The sequence below is a fragment of the Rissa tridactyla genome, chromosome 22 (genome assembly GCF_028500815.1).
Source record: "Rissa tridactyla isolate bRisTri1 chromosome 22, bRisTri1.patW.cur.20221130, whole genome shotgun sequence".
Classification (NCBI taxonomy): Eukaryota; Metazoa; Chordata; class Aves; order Charadriiformes; family Laridae; genus Rissa; species Rissa tridactyla.
This window is the reverse complement of record NC_071487.1, coordinates 3,652,403-3,676,212: the sequence shown is the minus strand read 5'-3', so window position 1 is coordinate 3,676,212 and position 23,810 is coordinate 3,652,403. Positions and strand designations below refer to the sequence as shown.

Below are 23,810 nucleotides of genomic sequence, written 5' to 3'. Positions count from 1 at the left end.
GTTGCTAATGACTGTGTTGAGCCAGGATATGTGATTACAGGCTATCGGTCACTCTCCTTCTCTTTCTGGAGAACAGCAAATATAGTTCCTGGACTGAAGAAAGAACAACAGAGACACGAGTTCTCTGTGTCCCGCTACAACAGCGCTCAAGGTTTCTGAAGTAAGCTGGGAACAAAACAAAGATGTATATGTGAAATAAGAGAAGATGCTGCAGCTTTCACAGAGTATGACCACAGCAGGCAAGCTGACAGTCCTCTTCAAGAAGATCGCTGTTTGTAGAAAGAAATTCCATTTAATGTCTTCTACCAGGATGTCAGCAAAGCACTTGGTATGGTGAGAAATCTCTAGTCGGGCTGGGGGTGACAGTGAACGAAGTAGGATGAGCTGTCAGCCAGCAAGGAAGATGTGAGGGGGCGTTGCTGAAAAGGGAGCGTGGAGAGATGTTTCTAATGGAGTTCCTCGTGGCCCATTCCTGAAGACTGACCGCATCTAAGTTCTGTTACTGGGCAGACGTAACCCAGTAAGAAATTTTCTTGAAAAAAAAATATGGAAGATGGAGTTTGAGAGGCATCATGGAGGCCATGGAAGACTTGGGCATCACTGGAAAGATCATACGGTCATCGAGAAGCCTAAGCTATAAAGAAGAGGGGATCTGAAGAACAAGGATAATGAGATGAGAGAAGCAAGAAGGGTAAGGTTTTACGAGCCCTCATCTGGAAATGTGTGTGCAGGTCCAAAACATCGTGTCAAACAGGGCTGGATGCAGGAAAAGCTGTGCGGGTCATCAATGGGATGTGAAGTTTTATGATAGGAGACCAGAAGAGCTCAGCCTAGTGAAAAAAACAGCAGAGAGGTAATGACTGCTGTCTAAAAAAGAAACTGCTAGGGAATAAGGAGAATCACGGAATCACGGAATCTTCAGAGTTGGAAGGGACCTCTAGAGATCATCTAGTCCAACTCCCCTGCTAGAGCAGGATTGCCTAAAGCACATCCCTCAGGGGAGAAGAGAGGGAGAAGTGCCATTAAATATAAAGGCCAAGAGTAGCTCAAACACACCGTCCTAGGCCGGCAGGGAAATATTTCAGCTGGAATGAGGCAGCGCTCTTCCTCATCCTGAGGACATCCTGACCTGGACATGGGAACGCCCATCTGCTCACCAAAACAGATTTTCTGGTGTGGCAGCGGTGGTTACATACAGCTGCTTGTCTGGACGCTGCTGGTCTCTCTAGGTACCTCCCAAGGCCTCGGAGACACTGATGCTGGCTGCTACCCAGAAGCTCCTGAATCAACCCAACTGACCCATCTAAACCACCTGTAGCAGACAGCAGGTTTGGATGTTCCTACGTTGAGCTGTTTCCCCATTATCCACCTTCAACGTCTGCGAGCAGATGGCACTCCAGACCCTTGTCAGCAAAGATAAGGAACTCAGGAGCATAAAACAGATGCTGAAAACTTCACTGCCAATACTGTAGCAGTGGAAATAAAATGTAGAAGGTCACAGAGGAAAAGAGACAACCCTAGTTTTGTTCTAGGGCTGGGTGTACAAAGCACCTGCAATGTCTGCTTGTCCAGAAGAAGCTGCTTCTCTCCTGAGGGTCTTCTAGAACCACAGCAGCATTGCATTCAAGGATGGCTGCATCTCTACTGGGACCACAGAGCTGCACGCACCAGCACAGGGTCGGTCGGCAAGGCCACCATGGGGACACAGGAGCTGCCACCAAGCCATGAGCAGGGCTGCTCTGGGGCCCTCCCCGGTGTTTCCAGCTCTCCTCCCAGGTGGCCAGGAGCAGGTGGAGGAGGACAATGAGCATCCCAGTCCCTGGTCGGTTGGGCGAGTTCCCCCTGTGCACGCTCCATCTGCGCAGCAAGAGTGGCTTGGACAAGAGCCAGCGTGCAGAAAATGAGAAGCAGATGTAATCTCAGCAGAACAGGAACCAGGGGACACAATTAGAATGACTGTCTCAATAATTAAAACACCCTAATGAGCGTGCTGGCAGGGAAGGTCTCTGCCACTACACTGCAGGTGAGGAACTGATGCAGTGCCATCTCCTTGGGACCCAGACTTGGCATAAGGAGGGCCAAAATCCACTCGCCGAGCTCCCCGGAGCTCTCTAGAGGGATGCCTACCGCAGGTCTTCCCTGCCTGTCCTAAAACATGGATTTGCAGTGCAGGAGTCAGACTTTCAGACTGCAACCCTAAGCATCCTACAGCAGTGACAGCTTTTTAGGAGGAGAGGGAGAGATGGCTCCATCTCAAGGGAGCACCTTGGCTGTGAGAGCAAGAGGGATGCGCAATCAAGGTGATACGAGGAGATTAGCTCCCCACAACACCAATAAAGATGTTCCCACAGGTGGCCCTCTCTGAGCAGGGGAGGACAAGGGGGAGGTGAAACCAGATCCAGGAGCTCAGTGGATGAGTGGATCCAAAGGCAGGAGCGGGACTCATGTCTGCTCAGCCCATGGCTGAGCTCGGCAAAGGAGAAGGAAAGCCACTGAAAGAAGAAGAAAATGCAAAGCCAGGGTTCTCCAAAAGCCCAGCATCACACCCATGCTGGTTTCCAATTTTCAGGTCCTTCAGGCAAGAAGTACTTGCCAGTTCTCACCATTTCCTCGTACCTCTTGTGATGCCGGAAGTCTCACAGCGAGCCTCTGCCTCTGAGGTCACAAGAAGATGGGGGTTTTTTAATAAATAAATAAAAAAAAGCATCACCAACTCTCAGAGTCCAGCTAGGAATATGAAACAAAGCTGAAGTAGGCCACAAATAGGCATTCAATAGATTGTTTTCCGTATATGTGTGCATATATATATATCTCCAAGTGAATGTCACGAATCTGAAGTTCTTAACCTGCCCCGAGGTAATTCCTCTTCGTAGCAGATATTGAAGAATTGTTTTGTTCTTTGAAAACTGCCTGTGCTGTTGGTAACTGAATAATATCCTTAAAACCTGCACCTGTACTTAGCCTGAGCTTATTTAGCTTCATCTTTCAGCCACTGTGCTTAGGTACACCTTTGCTGGGTAGAGCAAGGTGGTTCTCCAGCAAGGCTTTAGTAGCCTGTGGCTAGGACACCTCTCATAACCCAAGCTTTCGCTGTCAAGCCTCTGTTTCCCATCTTCACTCATCAGTCACTTTTCTCCACTGAATGTTCTCCGATTTATTAGCATCCTTCTGATCAGCCCCGGTGACTAATGGCAGTAAAGTCATAGCCCTACTGTTGCTCCAGACTGCAGTTCTCCAGCCAAGGATCTCATTTGAGTGTTAGTCACGGCCGCAGGCTGGAAGTCCAGCTCCCATTCAGTATTCACCCTGCTTCCCCGAACCTCTTTCGTTTTTAACAAAACACACCCCATTGGCTGGGTGCACCTGCTGAAGGAGCGATCCAGCTCTCTATATCACTGACCTGCCATCTTAATTACACACATACGGCTCCCCCTGTCTCTACATCCACCCGATTTTTTTTTTTCCAGAGATCACATTTTGATTTTCTGCCAGGCCATTGCTCATCGAGGAGAAGCAGCCCTGCAGAACCCAGCTGAGTCTTCGGTGCTGGTCTACCCATGGTCGTTACCTCTCAGACCTATTTCTCACCCTGTATCAATACATTGCACAAGTGTCCGGGCCAGAGTAACCACCCAACTTCTGCTTTTGGTGCCCTTCCAGCAGAGCATCAGCCCAGCCCCTTGAAGTCCGTCAGTTTGAAGTCCTCCAGCTGTGAAAGAACCTAACCCTCGCTGCATCCGACACGGGTTCTTATGGCAGATACCATGGGATACCTGTGGCACGATGCCATCACCGACTGGGCCTAATCTCACATTTTAGCTAAAATGCAGACAGGAAGGGTTCTTCTTCGGCAGTTTCCCCATCGTGCCCTGGAAAACAATCTGAGGAGATTTGGGCTGAATACTGGACGGTGCGGTGGGTGAAAAACTACACGGACTGTCGGGCTCAAAGGTCGGTTGTTTAAGCAGAACAGACAGTTGATTGCAAGTGATGTTTACATCTGCACCAGCATTGCCCTGGGAAAATCTCAAAACCTCAGAAAGCTGGAGGAAAGAACTAGCAGAAACCTCAGCAGATACAAAGCCCTGCCACCGCGCCAGAATAACGCTGTACACCAGGACCAAAGGGCTGGGAAGCAGATCCGCAGCCGAGGACACGGAGGTCCTGGTGGACATTTTGGCCAGGAGTCAGCTGTATGCCCTTGAGGGGATGAAGGCCAAGTGCTGTATGATGTAGGGGAGGTGTCAGCTGAACCCATCAACCAAAACACGGGTGAAGAGAAGAGCTCCACTGGAGAGTGAAATGAGGGAGCAGTAGAGAGGGCAGAGGGTGCCGGAGCTAAAGGACTAATTTCCAAGAACTCTGACAACCAGTTAAAGCCTCCAGAAGTGCCGCTGCCCTGGGACAGCACACAGCAGCACACCTCCCTGTGGCCAGGACCAATTCTCCTGCCCCTTCCAGAAGTCCCAGTCACTTCTTTGCTGGTCAGAGTCCAACAGGGTGGGAAAAACTGTCTTTTGCAGAAACAGCTTGCACGCAGCAGCTGAAAATCTCACATTTCTGATTATCACTTAATAGAAGGAAATGACCGAGTCTAACAGAAACTGGCAGACTATTATTGGGGATTATTTGATTCCTTTGCTAAACTGGAGCTCTGGCCAGCTCAGAGCCCCTTCCAGGCCCCTCTTTGGGCAACAAACCCCCATATTTTCTGCTCTGGACAACTCTGAATGCGGGAGGAGGTGTAAGGACAGGACAAGAGCACATCTGGGGACAGGGCTGATGTCCTCAGAGACCCCGGTGCAATCAGCCTGATGGCAGGTAAACAGTTCCACATGTAGGTTCCCAGAATGAAACATTCCCATTGTTCACAGGAACGAAACTGGTCCCCTACTTCAGCGTTAAACTTTGTAACAGAATGTTGTATAAGCAGATCCCTGTCATTTTCATTAACATTCGAAACTGAATGCTTCCACATAGAAAAGAAAACAGCATTTTTTTTCCCCCCTCAAAGTTAACATTTTCCCATGGAAAATATTGACCCAAACATCAGGATGCTGATGAAAATATTGCCAGGAAATATTCGTCCCGAAGGGTCTCGGGAAATTCAAGCCCTCTTCTAGCACCGCCATTCATTCACCGTGTCCTGGAGAAGCCCCTCTAGGTCAGGAGTGGGTCCACCAAAGGTGGGGAAGGCGTCCTGCAGGTAGGCACCCTTGAGCAGGTCGACCATACAGCACTCCAAGTTAGAAAGGGATGAATTTTCCCTGTTTTCTCAAAGGTAGCAGAGGCCACATGTACCAACCCTGACTGCGTGGACGACCTCAGAAAGGGGCCAGAGAGACCTCGCCTTGCAGGGACCCAGCTTTGCTTTGGCCTTGTGAACGTGGCCCGTCCCCTTCCCAGTGTCAAAAGCTGCGAGTGAATCGTTTGAAGAAGCCGGGTAATGAACTGACATTGAGTAAGCATTCGTTATTGGGAGCGTGTGACTCATTACAAATATTTAATGATGAGTTCATCGGAGCAAGACCTTAGCACATCCCTCAAGCTCCCTTCAGAAGAGCTGAGAACCAGCTCATACCGCCACAGTTCCTCCTCCAAATACCCAAATCCAGCCCCAAGAGCACCTGCAGACTCCAAACACCCCCAGACACCGACACGGAGCACTCTCTGTACCCACCACGCAGCCTCCATATGCACACAGGCATGCGACACGTGTGCCATAGATACCCCACCTCCACACTCACCCTCTCCTCCCCCCACACCCCGATGAGCACACACGAACACTCCGGTATTCCTGCACAGATTTTTACTCCTCGGACAGCCCAGACCAACTGATCTGCCCCCAAATCCTTCATTTGATCCAGGACCCCTGGGGTTTTTTTCTTCCTGAGTGTCTTCCATAAGACTGAACCCTCCCGTCCTTGGGTCTTACATCTCATTTGCCTTCCTCTGCACAATACATAGAGCATCCCAGCACATCTCACTGCCTCCTCCCGGGCTTTTCCCAACAAGCTGAGGTCTCAGGGATTAGAAAAATGTCTTTTTGGCCTACTTGTCGCTCCCACCTTGAAGACAACTTCTTGGATGCTGGGGACTGCTCTCTCTCCAGGACCTTTACACACCATCCACGGCCACGCGCAGCACGAGAGCTTGCAAGTTCAGACGCAGCAGGGGCTGGTGTCCAGGGGACCTTCTGCAGGGAAATGAAGGAGGAAGATGGGGAACGAATCTAGGCATTTTCCACAGTCAGCCAGTGCTTCTCCGTATTTTTTTTCTTTTTTGGAATTTGCATTTTTCCTCATGTTTTTAATAGCCATTAAAAGAAGATGGGGTACATGCCTTCCATCAGCACAAATACAGGGATAAGTTTATGAGATAACTGCCTAAAAAAAAAGAGTACGAGTGTTTATGCTCTGTGCAAACAATACACAGAAGTGCTGACTAATTCTTATAAGATGGTAAGTAACTGTATTATTGTTAATTAGCAATTAAATGACTTGGTAATTTCTTGCATTTAAATAGTAATGTAAGTACAAACAATGCTAAGCAAATCAGATCTTTGGCATTTAATTACCAGGCTCTTCTATGAATTATTTAGCAAGTGGGCAAATACGCTACTCCCAAGAAATCCATTGCTGCAATTAAGTGGTTTTTAAATTATTTCTTTGTCTGGGTTGGTGTCTTGCCTGGCACCATTCATGCGCAACAGCAGTGCCTGGGTATTTCTGGGGATGGTGGAGCTGAATTCCCCAGAAGAACGATCCAGGCTGGCCGTGGGATTGCCTACCCCAGCCTGCCCAGCACCACGGGCGGATGGCACCACCAAAAATCGCAAGTAGCTACCCGAAGGCTATCCTCAGGAAGGTTCTAAACAAGGAACATCCTGGATTCGTGAAAACACCAGGATCTCCCACAACCACCTGCCCCCAGCGCTGAATTAAGTCCAAGGATGCTCAGAACAGCCACTTGCTTTGTCAAAATGCAGCTGAAGGGGATTCTCCCAGAACTCCCTCGTTGCCAATCTGCATCTCACTCATATCTAACCTAAATCTCATTAGCTCCAAATTAAACTGATCGCTTCTCATCTTGTCCCAGCAGACGCAAAGAACAATTGATCACTTTATAACAGCTTTATGTGTTGGGAAGAGTTCACTCCCTTTCTTTGCTAATCAAATTCAGCTCATTCTGTCAGCCCTCCTGGTCCTTCTTAACTCTCTCAAGTCTCAAGCTTTCGCCGGTGGGGTGGGAGCAACTTTGGGAATGCACGGGGCTCTGCAGAGGGATGTATCCCAAGCAGGGAACCAGCTCGCCCAGGAAAAAACTCTGCCAAGGCTTCCTCTTCCCACCCTTCTACATTGCTTCCCAGTTTCGGCGCTTATTTCTCAGGTCTGGTGGCATGTGGGTCAACCCAAGAAGATTAGAATTGCAAGAGGAGCATCCCATCCCATCCCATCCCACCCCAACCCCATCCCATCCCGCACTGATCCTGCTTGGTGGAAGGGCGCTGACTCTGCTTTCCCTGGGACGTGGCCAGGGCTGGGTTGCAGGACACCGCGCAGAGAGAAGGTTCCTTCTGAGGGCAGTCAGAGGGGAAAAGTTGGAGCCCGGCAGAGTCTGCTCCGGGCCTGAAATCGGATCATTTCTCTTCCTCCTCAGATCATAGCATCACCACCAAGCCCCAGCGCTTGCCCAGGCAGCGTGTTCCACTACAGCTCAGGTTTCAGAGGGAAATAAGTAACATTAACAGAGGCAGCTTTAAATTAAAGCGTTGCCCCCTCAGGTGGTACCCCCTCAGCCCTGCGCATCAGCACATGCTTCCAAATCAGCAAACGTCTCCTTGAGGACTTGAATTATTCAAGCCATTTTGGCAAGATAGCTCACGCTTTGCCCAAAGATGCTCCGTGTATCCGTTCCGGCAATGGCAGCATGTGAAAACCATCCGCTTCCGCTGCTCTGGGCTTCCCATCCGCCAGCAGGCAAGAGCACGCCGGAGAAGGAACAAGGAGGGGTGGCACGGGATGCTTTTCCTGGCAAGGGCTCTGCCTTCTCGCCCCTGAGCTCAGCCCAAGGTAACAGCAAAAACAAGGGCTGTGGCAGAGCAAGCTCCTGGGGAGTTTTTGTGATTCCTTTGCTCAGCAACAAGGAACTGTGCCCAGTTCTGGGCTCCCCGGTTCAAGAAGGACAGGGAACCGCTGGAGAGGGGACAGCAAAGGGCTGCCAAGATGTTGAGGGGACTGGAACACGTCTCTGATGAGGAAAGGCTGAGGGATTTGGGTCTTTTCAGGCTGGAAAAAAAGGTGACTGAGGGGGATCTTATCAACGCTGATAAATACCGAAAGGGGGGGTGTCAGGAGGATGGGGCCAGGCTCTTCTCAGTGGTGCCCAGCGACAGGACAAGGGGTAACGGGCACAAACTTGCCCATGGGAAGTTCCATCTCAAGACGAGGAGGAACTTCTTTGCTGTGAGGGTGGCAGAGCCCTGGCACAGGCTGCCCAGAGAGGTGGGGGAGTCTCCGTCTCTGGAGACATTCCAACCCCGCCTGGACGCGTTCCTGTGCCACCTGCTGTGGGTGACCCTGCTGTGGCCGACCCTGCTGTGGCCGGGGGTTGGAGGAGATGATCTCCAGAGGTCCCTGCCAACCCCGACGTTTTGTGATTCTGGGACTGGAAGGGACCCAGAAGCCCACCAGCCTGGCCTGCTGCAATCAGAGGTTGTACAAATCCTTCCAGAAATGGATCCTGCTTTGCTAAACCCGGCTCAGCCTCTGTTCACCGAGGCTGTTCCAAAACCCATTGTTCAGATGGGCTGGTTTCCAGCCAGAAGGTGTTCATAGTAAGGTTGTTATCCTTGCTTTTCCACCAGCACCAGGCGTTGCCTGCCCTTGCCCGTTATACCCCTGCCCATTGAAGATGGTGGTCAGACCCTTTTTTGTCCTCAATTCACTAAAGAATATTTCTTCTGTCCTGGGACTGGCTCTCCTCAACCCTAGTCTCCCAGACCACTCTGTCTCCTGCCTCTGCTGTCCTACATAATTCTGGGTTTTGCTGTAACACCCAGAGCTCCACAGAGCCTGCAGGGGGTAGTGCTGGGTTCAAGGGCCAAGCCTGCAGGAGCCACACCAATACCCCAGCCCAGGGTTGCTGCTGGCCCTTCTGCCACTTGCTGTGAGCAGGCACCAGGAGGAGGAAGGAACATGCCCTGGCGAGGGGTCTTCAACATCTGTCCTTGTGCTAAGGACCACAGTGGCTTAGGTCCACCACAGTGTAGCTAAGAAGTCCACACCCTCCACCCAAGCCATGATCTGGCCACTATTGGCATCTACACAGTATCTGAAACATCTCCTGGAGCTCCTGACATCTAAAAAGCAGACACCCATGACCATTCCCCATCCTGCCCACACTGGGCTCATCGCACCATTTCTCTTGGGTGTGGTGGGGGATGAACATCCACAGCTCAGGACACACATGGCTGCAGCCCACCCGATCCTGCTGACATCTTCAGGCGGCCAAGCCATAACCCAATTTGGGGAGCTTGTTACGGTGCTGGGGAACTCATCTGTAGCTCACCACCTGTGTCCAACTCCTGGACCCTGGGCTACATCAGAAAGGGCACAGCCAGGAGGTAAAAGGAGGCAATGGCTGAAAAGAGGGGAACACTCATGAAACCACATATGGGCACTGTGTCCCATCAACCTTTGGTTGAACCCATGACTCTTGGTATTAAGATCACAAAGCTCCTGTTCTCCAAATGAGAAGTCCAGCCCTGCTGCTGACTCACAGACCTATTCAGAACTTCTCCACTGGGCAGGACTATCCCATCCATTCCAACAGGGACAGTTCTGGCTTCAGCCCAGCTCCAATTGGCTCCTGCCAAACTCAGAAGGTAGCGAGAAGAGAAGAGCAGCCAGGAAAGGGCAGGTCTGGAGGGGGCACAGCAGACAAACTGCATAGACAGAGCCCTAAAAAGAGGCAAGATGATAGAGGAACATATTAAGAGCTTCCTTTGCCATGGGTTTGACAAGTGGTCTCCAACCCAGCATCCTCACACGATAATAAATCCGAAAGGAGAATGAAATTTTCAGATGCCAACATGGGGTAATTGCTCTCATTAAGGAACGTCACAGGAAAAAGCGCAAACACCCTGCCTTTGGCAGTTCCGTGCTCTGGAATTTATACCCTCCACCCGTACAGTTCAGAGGCAAACAGAAGCAGGAGAGGGAGGGGAGAAAAGTGAAGGCAAAACCTTGCTGGAATTGCTCTACCTCTTCTACAAAGCATCACAACCGTTAACAGACCTGCACAGTTTGCGTGTGAGGGCTTCCCAGACAAACCGCCTGCAGTCCCCTGGTAGGCTTTTAACTTGGAGAATATCCCTCCAAATTTTTGCGGGCAGGTGCATGACATTGCAGGACCAAGCAGAAGACCAGGGGAGCTGAGGCAACCAACAGCAGCGAGCCCAGAACAGAGCTCCTCCTCCGCAGCCTCAGAACCTCTCCCGTCAGCTGAGATGAGCTGATAAAAATGCAGATCGATTCCAGGGCCAGGTCTTCAGCTCGTGTAAATCGATGCTGTTCCCGTGACTGGAGCAGATTGCTACTAACTCAAAGTAATGGTATCTACCATCGGCAGCAGGAGACACAGAGCTGCAGGAAAACAGGGTATCCCATTTCTGCTTCCCTTAGGGAAGGTGCTAATCAAATCTCACTTCTGCCATGCTTCCCAGCATCTGAAGCCCTCCTCTAGCCCAACCAGTGCTTCCACAAGCCATGCAGACACTGGAACTGGGAGCTCCTGCGTGGATCGAGGTGGCTGCCCTGGGGTTGTGGAGCCTCTTGAGTCTAACTGGATTCAGAGCCTGCTCCAGGGATGGGCTGGGGATGGACACAGCTGATGTATAACATGAGAAACCAACTGCAAGAGGTACGGAACTAAGGCAACCATGAACCTGCTACAGACACAGCACTGCCCTGGATCACAGCAAGGGCTCGAGCAGATCGCTCTGACCCATCATCATCGTCATGTCCCTACCCCTGGCTGTAGCCAAAGCTGCCCATGACTTCTCCAGTGTATGACACCATGGCCAAGGAGGCATCTGTGCTGGAATGGTGGGATGAGGACAAGAGGACATCTGGGCTAAACCCTCCTGCCTGGGTGATGGTTTTTTAGCGCTCATGGAGGCCCAGGACCTTGCTTTCGTCATCCCCTGTCTACAGTCACTCAGATATCCACCCAGCACAGGGCAAAGCTCTCCAATCCCTACAGTGAACTTAGTCAGCAGTACACAAGACAGCCCCCATGCTTGATGCTGCCTCCTCTAGTCATCTGCTGTTGGCAGATATTTTGGTGCTAATGAACCCTGGCAATCTTCTAGAGGCACCAAAAGGTCACCTTCAGTCCAGGAAGAGTTTGCTGGCTCCTATAGATTCAGCCGTCCTGCTACCATTGCCAAAGAAAGCCCTACAACCGAGTCACTCCCCCCTGCCCTAGAGCTGGTAGGAGACTGTCAAGACGTTAATTTGCAGGTACTTTTTGGTTGGTGCCCGAGGTCCTGCACAATTCCCCGGACACCCACCAGAGCCCTCCTGCCTCCCTCAAGGTCAGCGCGGCTGAGACAGCTCAGCCAAGCAGGCTCACGCCAAAGCCAAGCGGACACAAGGCTCCTCACTGCAAAACCCAGGGTTTCAGAAGGGACCCAGCCCTTCACCAGGCTGGTACCCAGAATATTGGCACCAGGAATATCTCACCCAGGTGCCACAGACAGCAGTTCTGCAGCCTGCTGCTGCTCTCACGGCCGGACTCTGCAGCTCTGGACTTCAGCATATAAAATTAGGGGGAAACAAGACCACGCTGCCCTCCTCTCACGGGTAGGGACACTGTCTTGGGGGACCAGAGCAACAATATCACCCCTGCAGCTCAGCACTGGGATCGCTGAAGCCCTCTCTCAAGGTCACAAGCTGGGGACCCCCATGTCAGGCCACCTACAGACCCCCAGCAGATACAGACTGTCTACGTCGGGAGCCCGGGCTCACCAGAATCCCATCAGGCACCCTGCCCCGAGCCAACACATGTCGCAGAGCGGCCAAAGGCGCTTAGCTCCTGCCTGATGTTTCCTTCTGCGCGGGGTTCGCCACCCGGAGCCCTTTCCCAAAGTTCAACACTCACTTTGCAGCAGGTCGTGCTGCTTTTGATCCCGAGTCCTGTGACTGCTGCCGTTTCCCACCGGGGAGGGGAAAAATCAGGATCAGTCCCATAATCCTGAACAGTCAAACTCTGGGCCTGGGCACGAGGTGGAGTGGGAGGGAAGGAGCATCCTCAGAACGAGAGCCTCAGGCAACAGAGAGACCCCAAATCCTTCCATCCCCCTGCTGAAACGCTTTTCTCCTTCCGCATCCCCTGTGCCAGCCTTATCCTGTGTGCGCAGAGCAGGAACAACAGGCAGGACACCTACAAACCATGGGTCCTGCTGAAGAAGGGCCGTGCTCATGGGGACCCGTGTCCCGTCTGCCACCAGCTCGGGGCTGCAGCTGGTTGGGTTGCCACCGAGCTCAGCTCCGGCGCAGAGCCAGGTATCTCAGCTCACAGGGCAGCGTCAGTCCTGCCTGTTCTCCCCTTGCTAATTGTACAAGGGCCCTCATGCCAGGACACATTGTGCCATCTCAATGCCAAGGGCTTGTCATCACTTCTGGATTTGCTTCCCCGCCATGTGAGAGCCGAGAAATGCATCCCCGCGCTCATTCCTGGAAGCAGGTCGGTGCCCCAGGAAGGGTGGCTGATGCGAGTCCTCTGGCGAGACTGCTCGTGCTGGAAGAGGGAATCGCAGCCCAGAGACACATGGTCTCTGCCCCAAACCCTGGCACCTCCAGGGAAGAACACCCCTTGGTTGATGGGGATGAGGTTGTCTCCCCTGTGACCTCTCTGCTCTGCTCCCCGGGGACCGTCACTGATCCACCGCTTGGCTCCAGAGTCTCCACCCTCATTTACACCAACCCCACCAAGAAAAGACAGGGTAGTAGACGGGTCTACTGGTGTAACTGCACCCACAGCAGCAGCTCTCAGTCACCATCCATCTCCCCGGTGGGTTTATTAGAGGAGCTGACGCTTCCCCCAAGCCGTGGTTACATCCCATTTATTCCTGATCTGGAATGAAGAGGATCTCGTGGCTGGACAATGACAACAGCTTCCTGCTCCGTGGGCTGTCAGAGACCCTCCTTTGCAGAGCCCTTGCTCCCCACAGGAGACAGAGCATCACTGACCACTTCTCCCCCTCCCAGGAACATGTCCAGCCCTGGAGAACGTCCTGATCTTTGCTGGAGAAGTGCTCCAAGCTGCCAACGCACAATGGAGAAACCAGGGAGAAGGGAACATTTACCTTGCTGCTGGACAAAGTTAGAAGGGACAAATGGACACACAAATGGATTTGGGTCTACCCGAGCAGGAGTTAAACTTTGCGCCACACTCTTTAGGAGCAGTCCAGGACAGATGGGAACGTGACTCCCAACCGAACCAGCTCCATGCTCAGCCGCTGCTCCAAGTTAATCTTTCCCCGGGGTTGCAGAACCAGAGATGGGCAGTGACGTGGTGGCCCCTGCTCTGCACGCTACAGCAGGGATTGACGAGCATTGCGTTTGGCCGTGAACCCTATTACGTCCAGTCGGCTCCCTCCCTTCAGTGCTGCCCTACAGGAGAGCCCATACCTCTCCCACAAGGTGGCCCAGCTCACACAGCGAAGAGCAGGAGCGGAGCAGGAGCCAACAGGGCACGGTGTCCAGCCCAGTCATGCTAGAAGCAGGGGAGATAACGCAGGACAACCCGAGCAGCCTCTACCCATCCTGCTTTACCCTTCTGGCCACATTATTCCTCTAGCTGGTATTTGCCTGTAGGTGGGTCAGGTTAATCCTTTCTCTCATCCTTGCTCTGACCCCCTGTACAGCCACAGCCAGGCTGGACCCTGTTCCCCCCGTCACAGGTACCTCCACCCCAGTGACACGGTGCCCGGATTCAAGCAAAGTGGCCCCGTGGCCCTCTGTTAATGGGAGGAAGGGTTGGCCAGCTGGTGGGGGAAGGAGGTCTGGGGCAAGTGGTCCGTATCCAGAGTGTGGACCAGCATCACTGGATTCCAGTGAGGAGGGGGAAACCCGGAGGCTGCGCCAGACAGAGGACAGGGATGAGGGAGGGAAAGGAGAGACGGAGAATGTTATAAAACGTAAGACCTTGAAACGGGCAAGGAAAAAGTTGGCCTGCATTGCTCACCCTTCCAGGCCTTAATCCCTTCGTTAGCACACATGCCTGATACAATTAAAGACAAACTCCCAAATCTGCAATGCAGACCATCTGCGCCAACAAAGGGTCCGGTGAATTCCTCTCCGCATTAATTGCGACCTCCCAAGCTGAGGAGCATTTCCCACGTCGTGCGGCTCTATGGGGCTGGCCCCCAGCCCCGGCTGCCCCCCAGGCTCAGGGAGTGGGCTCTGTGGAGGAGCCCCAAGCATTGAGGAGGGATGGGAGCAGGCTGGCCGAGCCACAGGAGGTCTCTGCGCCAAGCAGAGCTGGAGCTGGTTACACACCACCAGCAGGAGCAAAGGTACAGGCAACAAATGCAGAAGGTGTGACCAACGCCAGGAGAGACAGCATTGTGGTGGGAACGGGCCAGGACAAGTGAATAAGGTGGAGAGGACAGGGCAGACAGGAGACGGAGTGCTGGGGCTGGTGAGGGTTGATGGTTCTCTTGTCACTTGGTCTCTACACTCCCACCATGGTAGCCTGGAGGTCTCCCCGTCCTTCTAGATCACCAGCAGGACCCCGTGGTCCTGCTGTGGCTGAGTCTCTAAACACCAGGGCAGCACAAACAATAAAACAATAGAGAGACACATACCACAGCAAAAGACAATGGCTCTTTGGGGCAGCCCCATCTGGCCTTAAGAACCTGCAACCCTGCAGGACCCAGAACAACGTGCTGGCAGGTTCATCCCAGCCTGAAGCTCGTGCCCTGACATCTTGCCTCAGCAGCTTCCTATGGTCCCTGCCAGGAGGTGGGAGATGGGTTCAGGTCCCCCTTACCCAACCCACGTCTCCCTTAAGCGACTGTGCCAACAACTCTGTCACCTCCACACTTTGTGGAAAACAACAAGAACCTGCAGCCTTCGGCCCTTGCTGGCCCACGGAGGCTCCCCATCCCCCCCAGGTGCCCACCAGCCCAATGGCCAGAGCTGTCTGAGGCTGTTTATGTCGGCAGGGGCTGGGAACAGGGCGCTGCTGGGCACTCACAGCCCTCGGCAAGCGCTGAGATAGTGGGTGTCCAGCAGCAAGGGTGACCCTGTGTCCACCCCGTTGCATACGCAGGCAGGAGCAGGAACATGAACCAGGGTGGTGAGGCACAAACCAGGCTGTAGGAAAGGGAGAGATGCAGCGAGACAGGGCAAAAAACCTCTCCCCCAAGGCAGAGCGCTGGGGCGGGGGGGGGGGGCCGTTCACAGCGATTTTTTCACCTTCACCCCACGAGCGTTGCCAGAGCTGGCACCACACCAAGACCACGCGCCCCACAAGCGGAGCCTTCAACCCGCGTCCCCCTGAGCTGGCAGCTGAGCATCCCACCCAGGAGCTCGGCACCACAGTGATAACGCGGACGAGGAGGAGGAGGGAATGGCAAAACCACCTCTGCACAGGCGGTGTGTGACCGCGCACAAATACATACACACACCTGTAAGGGTACACACACCTGCCCGCCGCCGCTCAGACGTGCGCTGAAGAGCAGTGAACGGCTCTGCTGCTCCCCGAAGGCCGAGCGTTTATCCATCTATTGTTGCTGTTCTGGGCCTATCGCTTTCTGGTTTATTATCCCCTTGCATTTATTTCTTTATTTTATTTAATGCATTGAAGAATTGATATGCTGGGAGCATCGGCACTCGGAGGCGCTTGCAGAGCCACCTTGCCAGACGATGGGCTGCGGTGGCAGGTCTGGTTTGCGGTGGCTGCTGGGGTGGGAGAGCTGAGTGGTGGGGACGGGCATCCCACAAGAATGGGGTCAGGCATCCCACACGCAGCAGCACCGTCCGGCCACACATGTGAGGAGTGACGATGCCTGTTTTGGAGGCAGCCGGACAGCATGGAGATGAGGGAGGAACAGCGGAACTTATGGGGAGGAACACCTCCAGGTCTCCCTTCTTGGAGAAACAGCCTGATAGGTAACTGCTCTTTGCAGGGGACCCAGAAGCTTGGAGGTGAAATTGCTACAGATCTTGGGAGTAGGGGAAAAAAAAAAAAAAAATTAAAAAAAAAAAAAATCAAGCAAGCAGGTCCCACAGGATCTACGGAAGAGGGAAATAAGGCTGCTCAAGATCCGTTATGGCATTAAGCCCTGCGTCTTCATGGATCCCCAGAGAGATACGCTCACTTCTGTGGCTGCACCCCCTGCACCCACCCCCGTGCCTCCTGCCTTCCTGGGGAAGCAGCAGCATCTGCTGAAAGGAAAGGACACACCGGGGGAAGAAATATCATGGTTCCTCGTGGGACGTGAAAAGGCCCAGCACAGCAAAAAGCAGTTGTTTGGAGAAGAGCCCGACCGTGCAAAGTCATGCCAAAGGGATGCCTCACCATGCCATGCAGTGGAGCAGCTCCCACCGGGAGCTCTGAGCCCAGACTAGTCTGGGAAGGTCCTACATGAAGAGTAGGATACAGCTGAGCTTTCAGCAGATATTGCACACCATAGAGGAGAACCTCGGTTCTCAGAGGTACGAGAAGTCAGACAGAGCGTGGTTGCAACCATGAGCTCATGAGGTGCCAGAGCTTGTCCATTCCCCAGGAGGTCGGCACAGGTCACGAGCCCATATCCAGGGGACTGGTCCAGCTGGCCAAGGGCTACTGCTGCCAGGTGTCAGCCAAGACATACGAAATGTGCATGGAGACAAGGCCCGTGGTGAGACCCAGGTGCTAGAATAACACTACTCCGGTGATCTAGCCCTATCCTAGAGCGAGCCACTCTCCAGGTTGGGAGTCAGGAATTTGGCCCTGGAAGGGGCTGTTGGCCACCAGCCACCATACCCTGTAATCCCTCCTGGAAACTCTACACTCTAACCTAAAACCGGCTTGTTCCTCCCCAAGCAGCGCTCTGGAGGCTGCTCCAGAATCTCGGTGAAGCGCCTGCAGATGAGATCAGCACAGCCCACGCCCAGGACGAGCGTGACAGAAGCGCTGGCATCTCCTGCATCTCCATACTGGCGGCCAGATGGGGAGACCCAGGTCCTGTTGCTCACACCCTTCTCCCTTGCAAAGTTGGCACTAAGGTGTGCAGACACCCCCCCCGGCAGACCCCAGCCCCTGAGAGCGTGTGGGCAACACCTCTCTGTCTCCTGCAGGCAGGACAGACTCCCACCACCACAGACTCCTGGTCCTGCACTGCCGCCCTGTTCCTCCAAAGCCAGCAAGCCCACAGCTCCAACCCTGATCTCCGCTGTGGAGAGAAACAACTGCTTGGAATACATTCCCACAGCCAACATCGTCCCTTTACCCCTCAGCCACCGCCCCAGCGCCAACTGACGGGTGACGCTTTGGGACAGCATCGTTAGCAGATGGGGCTGAGCAGGCAGAAAAGCAGCAAGTTGAGACCTGGACCTCACCCCACCTCCCGGACACTGCGGAGCCAAAGAATGGGAGTCCCACCAATGTGGTACCCATGGCTCTGTTCAGAAGTGGGGCTGAGCATCCTCAGGTCCTTGCTCTCAGAGACCACACTGGTCCAGGGATGGGCAGGAGAACGTGTGCTGCCCTAAATCTGGGGGCCCACTAGCGCTTTGCCACCTTCTGTTTCAAAGTGTCCTTGAGAGCTCTGCGCCTCTCCCCACTGCAGCGCCACCGCACTCGCCCGTCCACCAGGCAGGATGCTCCAGCCCATGGCATCTGTCAAGAGGAGCCTGAAGAAGACCGTCAGCTCACAGAGGACATTCGGTGGCGTGAATCCCTTCCCAGTTGCAAAGTCTCCTTGTTTAGGCTGTAGCCAGTTACACTGGGAGCAGAGCCTTGGAGCGCAGTAGCTGTGAGCAGCGCTGCCCCACGGCTCCCTCAGCCTCTGGGCGTAAGCGGGGATGAAAGGTCCCCCAGAACAAGGTCAGGATCCTGATGGCACCACATCCAGAGCTGTGTCAAGCACACACACTGCCTTGTCATCTTGCGCGTTCAGAGCCCCAGCAGCAAGGGACTGGAGTGTTACTGCAGGTCTGGAGATGGCTGAGTTCCTCAAAAAGCCCATCAAACCCAAAGCTGCGGGAGACCCCTCACACCCCCAACGCTGAGGACCCAGACCAGATGCAGTTCACCCTCAGATCCTACCCAGAGGCGGAGAAAAGCAGGCGGAGCTGCAGCAAACTCATTGCACCCACATCACTGCGGCTTCCGTTGGAAAGCAGGACGGGGCAGAGAGCTCGACAACAACGAGACCACCAGCAGCCCATGGCCAAAGCGCCTCCCTTCTCCCCGAGATCCTGCACGTGAGTTGTGACAGCCCGGGAACGTGGGAGGAGAACGGAGCTTGCTTTTGCTCTACAGCCTGCTGACGCTCTTCAGCGGCATTTAGTGCTACAGAGCCCAGACAAGGCTGGGGAAGAGAAGTTCAGTAAATCATGTTCTGCCTATTTTGGAGCTCCCAGGAGTTGTTTGTTCCTTTGCATGGACTCAAGTGATTGCTCTCTTGTGGGCGCAATGATATCTGCTCGAACCCCTTCTGCTCTTAAACACTTACATTAACTGGGTAATTCAAGCAGCAGCTACGCGTGCTTCCAAACACGGTGGTTTAGAGTACAAAAATCCTCCCCAGAGGAGGTTCTGCCTTGGTGTCTGGGATGTAGAGACCCAGCAGGCACTACGCCCTGCCAGGGTGGGAAGACAAAGGCAAATCGGGGCTCAAGAGGCCATCGATAGCCATGGCTCCAACTCCTGTCCCTGAAAGGGTCCACAGGCTGGAGAGCCACGGGCAGAGCCAGGACCAGGGACTTCAGGGGTGCTCATCCCTGGAGGCTTGGCCATTTCAGACCCATGTTACCAGTCATTCCTCGGGTCAGGAGGAACACTACCCTGGCGGGTAGAAACTTCTCCTTCCACAGACCTCACAGCAGCTTCCCCCGACTCTGCTCCAGGTCCTTGTGCTCCATCTCCTGGCCCCGTGCCCCGGAGCAGCCACCCCCCTGCCACCCTCCACCCATCTGGCAGCCCTCTTCATTTATCTTTATGCCTTTATTCCTTCCGTTAAATGGCGCAGCTCTGCACTCAAAGCTGAAAAGAAACAGCCTAATGGCCATTAAGTTCCCCTTCGGAATATTAGATTCAGATCCATCAATTTTACTTTGTAGAGAATATTTGCAGTAAAATCAGAGCAGGTCCCAGGCGCCTGACAGCCCAACAGTGTTTTCTTCCTAAGAGCAGCTGCTCGGAAAACACATCGGTGCAGGATTTACTGGCAGTTGGCACCACCAGATAGTTCAGAGCCAGGAGCCAGAGGATGCCACCCGCTTCTGTCACCCATGTCAGCTTCCGTGATGAAACCACAGAGCTGATAAAACACATCTGCTGCTCTAACCCGCCGGCTTTCCGGCATCCGCCCACGGCCTGCCGTTGCTCCAGCCCTGTCCTCGCCGAGGAAGTGCTGGTCACTGGTCTGCAGCCCACTTCATCCCCACTGAGGGCTGGGAAGGCTGCCCCGGCGACGCTGCAGACAGTGCAGCAGAGCCGGCCAACTGCGAGGGGATAAAAAGAGCGGGTTTCTCTGGCCGGAGCACAGCGAGGAAGGCAGCGGGACTTGCCGACATTGCCCAGCCGGTGCCACCTGCAACAGGTTGAGCTCCCGTTGGTGGCAGCAGCCGTCCTCCCCCAGCCCGGGGAGCCATTGGCAGGCAGACAGCACATTGTGCATCCCCAGAGCGGTGCCAAATCCTTTCCAGGGGGACCTGCCGGTCAGGCATTTTACCCATGCAACGTGTTTACAGCTTGCAGAGGGGATGCCAGGTCTCTGCCTTCCCCTCCTGGAGCCGTAGCCATGGGCAGCCGCCCTGGGCGATGCCCCCCAGAGGGTCCCCTGGAGCTCGGGGAAGAGCAGAACCTCACCCAAAGATTTGCACATTTCGTAGAATCATAGAATTTGCCCGTTTGCTGCCTGCAAGGAGGAGCAGTGCTGCTAAAGGCAAGACCAGAGGTAGGAGAACACAGAACCAGCTTCCACCCAGGACAACCGTCCCCACCTCCCGTCCCATGCACCAGCACCACCAGAACCACCACAGAGCAAAACCAGCAGCATCTCCACCACCTCCCAGCTGCCAACCCAAATACCGGCACAATCCTAACGATATTAACAGCCAGGAACACCACCAGATTGATTTTATTTTTATTTTTCCTTAGCCCCAAACTGTTACTGGGGCAAGTCCCCACTGTGGTTCTGCCCAGCTCCAGGTCTGTGCCCCAGGGTGACAGGTACCAAACTGGGCAAAGCGATGGGAGGCCTCGAGTGCCTTGTTACGGCATCACAGCCCGAGCTTGGGGTGACGAGGCACTTGCAGTGCCTACGGAGGGGGGGACTCGTCGAACAGATGGAACCCAGGTCTGATCTTGCCCACCTCACCGCAAACGAGTCTGCCCTGCCCGCCCGAGGATTTCACCTCCTCTTCTTTTAGGCAGATTTCTGGCAAATAACAACAGCTGGGAGAAAACAGAACATCTCCAGGAACGGCAGGAAGGTGAGGGTGGGAGTCAAGTGCTGGGGAGCCCCTAACCACCGTCAAATCCACACCTGCCGCCGCTGACAGCTTTCATCCCCATCTTTAACATGAGGCTCTGCACCAAAAACTGTCTCCGGCAAACCCAGTCTCCCCAGCGCCCGGGAGAGCCGAATTCCCTCTGCCATGGGTAGGGCTCACCAACACTCCCGGCATCGCATGGCGAGTTCCCGCAGGTCCAACTCTTCCCAAGGGGGCCGAGATTTAAATCACACCGGCTCCTTCCTGGGGCTCTTTGGCTTGTCCCTTTGTCCCAAGGCTCCGTGCGACTCTCCCCTGCTTCCCCGCAGACCCACGGCTCCAGAAGGGCGAAACCAGCTCCATTTAATTCAAAAGTTTCTCAGATCGACACCAGCTCACCGGAACCAGGGGGTGGGCACTCTCCAAGGCCCCTCAGCACAAGGGGTCTCGCACAGACCCCCCCCCCACCCCATCGCTTCCTGCTATAAGAACTCTAAAATCAGCAGTTTTGCAGCAGCTGCAGAAATTCCCTGTTTTCGACTTCTTCTTCCCCAGAACGCCCATCCTGATTTTCTCATCTAGTAGCGACGCTTCTCCAAAAAAAAACCTTCCCCCCCACCCCCCGCCAAGGGTGTCACAGATCCCCGGGGACACCCCACCTCCCCGGACCCCCCTTTCTCCGCAGGGTGCCCCGCAGGCGGCCCAAGCCCCTCGGGACCCCCACCCGGGCGGCGGCTCAGCCCGGGGTGGGCGGGGGGGGGGCACACACAGACACATTTAGCACCGGGAGAGGTGTGTCCCCCCCACACCGCCCCTGCGGAGCCGCTGTCGGGCTGCGCCCGGTGCATCCCCGGGGCTCCGCTCAGCCGCCGCCCCGGTGATACCGCACACAAACTTTCCCGGGAGCCACCTCGCCCCCGGTTCTTCCCCCCCGCCTTTTTCCCCCCCGCTCACCTGCGGTCCGGGAGACGGGCGGGGGCCGAGCCCGCCCCGCGGCTCCCCGAGCCCATCCGTGACCGGCCCCGTTCCCCTTCCCGGCCCCGCTCCACGGCGCAGCCTTTCCCCGGGCCGGGGAGCGGAGCCGCCGCCGGCGCTTGCGGGGCCGGGGTTTGAATTCGTCCAACCCGCCCTGATTGGGCTGCGGAGGGAGGGGGGGGGTGGGGGGGGGGCCGGGATTGTGGAGGGAGGGAGCCGGGGGGGGAGGCGGAGTGTGGCTGCGGGAGGTGGAGGGATGCGGGGGGGTGTGGTAGCGGCAGGAGGGGGGGGATGCAGCGGCTGTGGAGGAGGCAGGAGGGTGTGGGGGCCATGCGGGGGAGGTGGGGGTGGAGGGGAGGGGTGGGGGGCGGCAGGGGGGCGTGGGCTAACGTGGGGATGTTGTGCCGGGGGGATGCAGGGGGGACGTGGTACCCTGGAGATGCGGGCGGAGGGGTGGGGTGGGGTGGTACCCTGGGGATGCAAGGGGTGTGGGGGGGTGTTGTGGGTGCCGGGGGGTGTGGTACCCCGGGGATGCAGGGGGGATGTGGGGGATGTGGTACCCTGGGGATGCAGGTAGTGGAGCGGGGGTGGGGGGAAGGGGGCGTGGAGGGATGCAGGGAGATGTGGTACCCTGAGGACGCAGGGGGTTGCAGGGGGGCTGTTGGGGATGCAGGGGGATGTGGTACCACGGGGTTGCGGGGGGGTGTGGGGGGATGCAGGGAGATGTTGTTACCCTGGAGATGCAGGGGAGGGGTGGGAGGATACGGGGAATGCAGTGGGGTGTGGTACTCAGGGGATACAGGGGGTGTGGGGGGGTGTTGGGGGTGCAGGGGGGTGTGGTACCAGGGGGATGCAGGAGGTGTGGGGGTGATGCAGGGAGATGTGGTAGCCTGGGCATGCAGGGGGTGGGGGGGCGGTGTTAGGGGTGCAGGTGGATTTTGGTACCCTGGGGACACAGGGGTTGCAGGGGTGTAGACGTGCAGGGGGGTGAGGTGCACTGGGGGCTGTAGGGGGGGGTGGGGGATGCGGGGGGATGCGGTACCCCCGTGGGCCGTTGGGATGCAGTGGGTGTGGGGAACACGAGGGGACGTGCTCTCATGCGGGCGGGGGGGTGATGCAGGGGAATGTGATGCGACAGGGGCCGGGGGCTGCAGGGTGGCAGGGGGCTGCAGCGGGTGTGGTGCTACAGGACGAGCTGGGGGATGTAGCCGGGGGGTGGGGGGGACACTGGAGGGAGGAGTAGTGCCATGGGGGCTGCTGTGGAAATGCGGGCAGGGGGATAAGGAGGCTGCAGGGGCATGTGGTCCTGTGGGGGATGGCCAGGGGGGTGGCAGTGCCATGGGGAATGACCACGGGGGGGCAGGGGGCAGGCATGGCCTTGGGGGTGCAGGGATGCAGCGCTGTGGGGATGCTCGGGCGCAGGGATGCAGGGCAGTGTGGTGTCGTGTGCGATTGCCGTGGGGACACAGGAGGTGGGGGGGTTACGGAGCAGGGAGAAATGCTGGGGGGAGGATTATGCTTTGAGGATGCAGGAGAATTTCGGTGGTGCGGGGGGGCACAAGGAGCGGTGCCATGGAGAGGATGGTGGCCCTGAGAGAGGGTGCGGGGCGGCAGGGTGCCATGAGAAGGGGTGGCTGGGCGAGGAGGACGGTGCATGGGAGCCACAGAGGATTGTCCCGGGGGTGCCACAGTTTTTTGTGGGACCAAAGGGGGTGATGTCGCTGCCAGAGGTCAGAGCAGGGGGGTGTGGGTGGCACCTCTGGGCAGCAGAGGGGCGAGGGAGGAGGGACAGCAAGGGGATGGGGTGAAGGAGGAGGCAGAGCAAGGGGATGCCGGGGAAGGGGACCCAGCATTAAAGCAGAGCCCCTCTGGGACAGGCAAGAGGGATCGAGGCTAAGGCCCCACAGGATTTTTCAGTCGGGATTACACCCCTGGCAGCTGTCACCATGGGGTTTACAGCATCGCTGCTGCTTGTGCCCAGCGCCAGCTCGCAGCTGGGACCACGCTTTGCTGTCAAAGATTAGCAGAGCTAACGCTGGGGCACCTCCAGGGGACTTGCGGTGCCAGCCACGGGGTGACAGCGGGGACAGGAGGACAGTGATGGAGCTGCTGGTCCTC

At 55.6% G+C, this 23,810-nt stretch overlaps 1 protein-coding gene across 5 annotated transcripts in view; it reads right to left on the bottom strand.

Moving 5' to 3' along the window:
• CTXN1 (cortexin 1) overlaps positions 1 to 21,811 on the bottom strand; it is a 41,664-nt gene extending 19,853 nt beyond the window's left edge. For 3 of the 5 annotated variants that reach the window (XM_054181920.1, XM_054181919.1, XM_054181926.1), the window contains exons 1-2: positions 21,672 to 21,811; positions 6,069 to 6,196 (exon numbers count right to left, since the gene is read on the bottom strand). Coding sequence is in view for 1 of the 5 variants with exons in the window: in XM_054181926.1 (XP_054037901.1) it covers positions 6,069 to 6,128 (60 nt within the window). In the remaining 4 variants the exon portion in view is untranslated. Of the gene's footprint in view, positions 1 to 6,068; positions 6,197 to 20,897; positions 21,032 to 21,671 lie in introns of those variants that run through there. The other 2 variants (XM_054181922.1, XM_054181925.1) reach the window with 2 other exon arrangements.
• Positions 21,812 to 23,810: the final 1,999 nt, after the last annotated feature.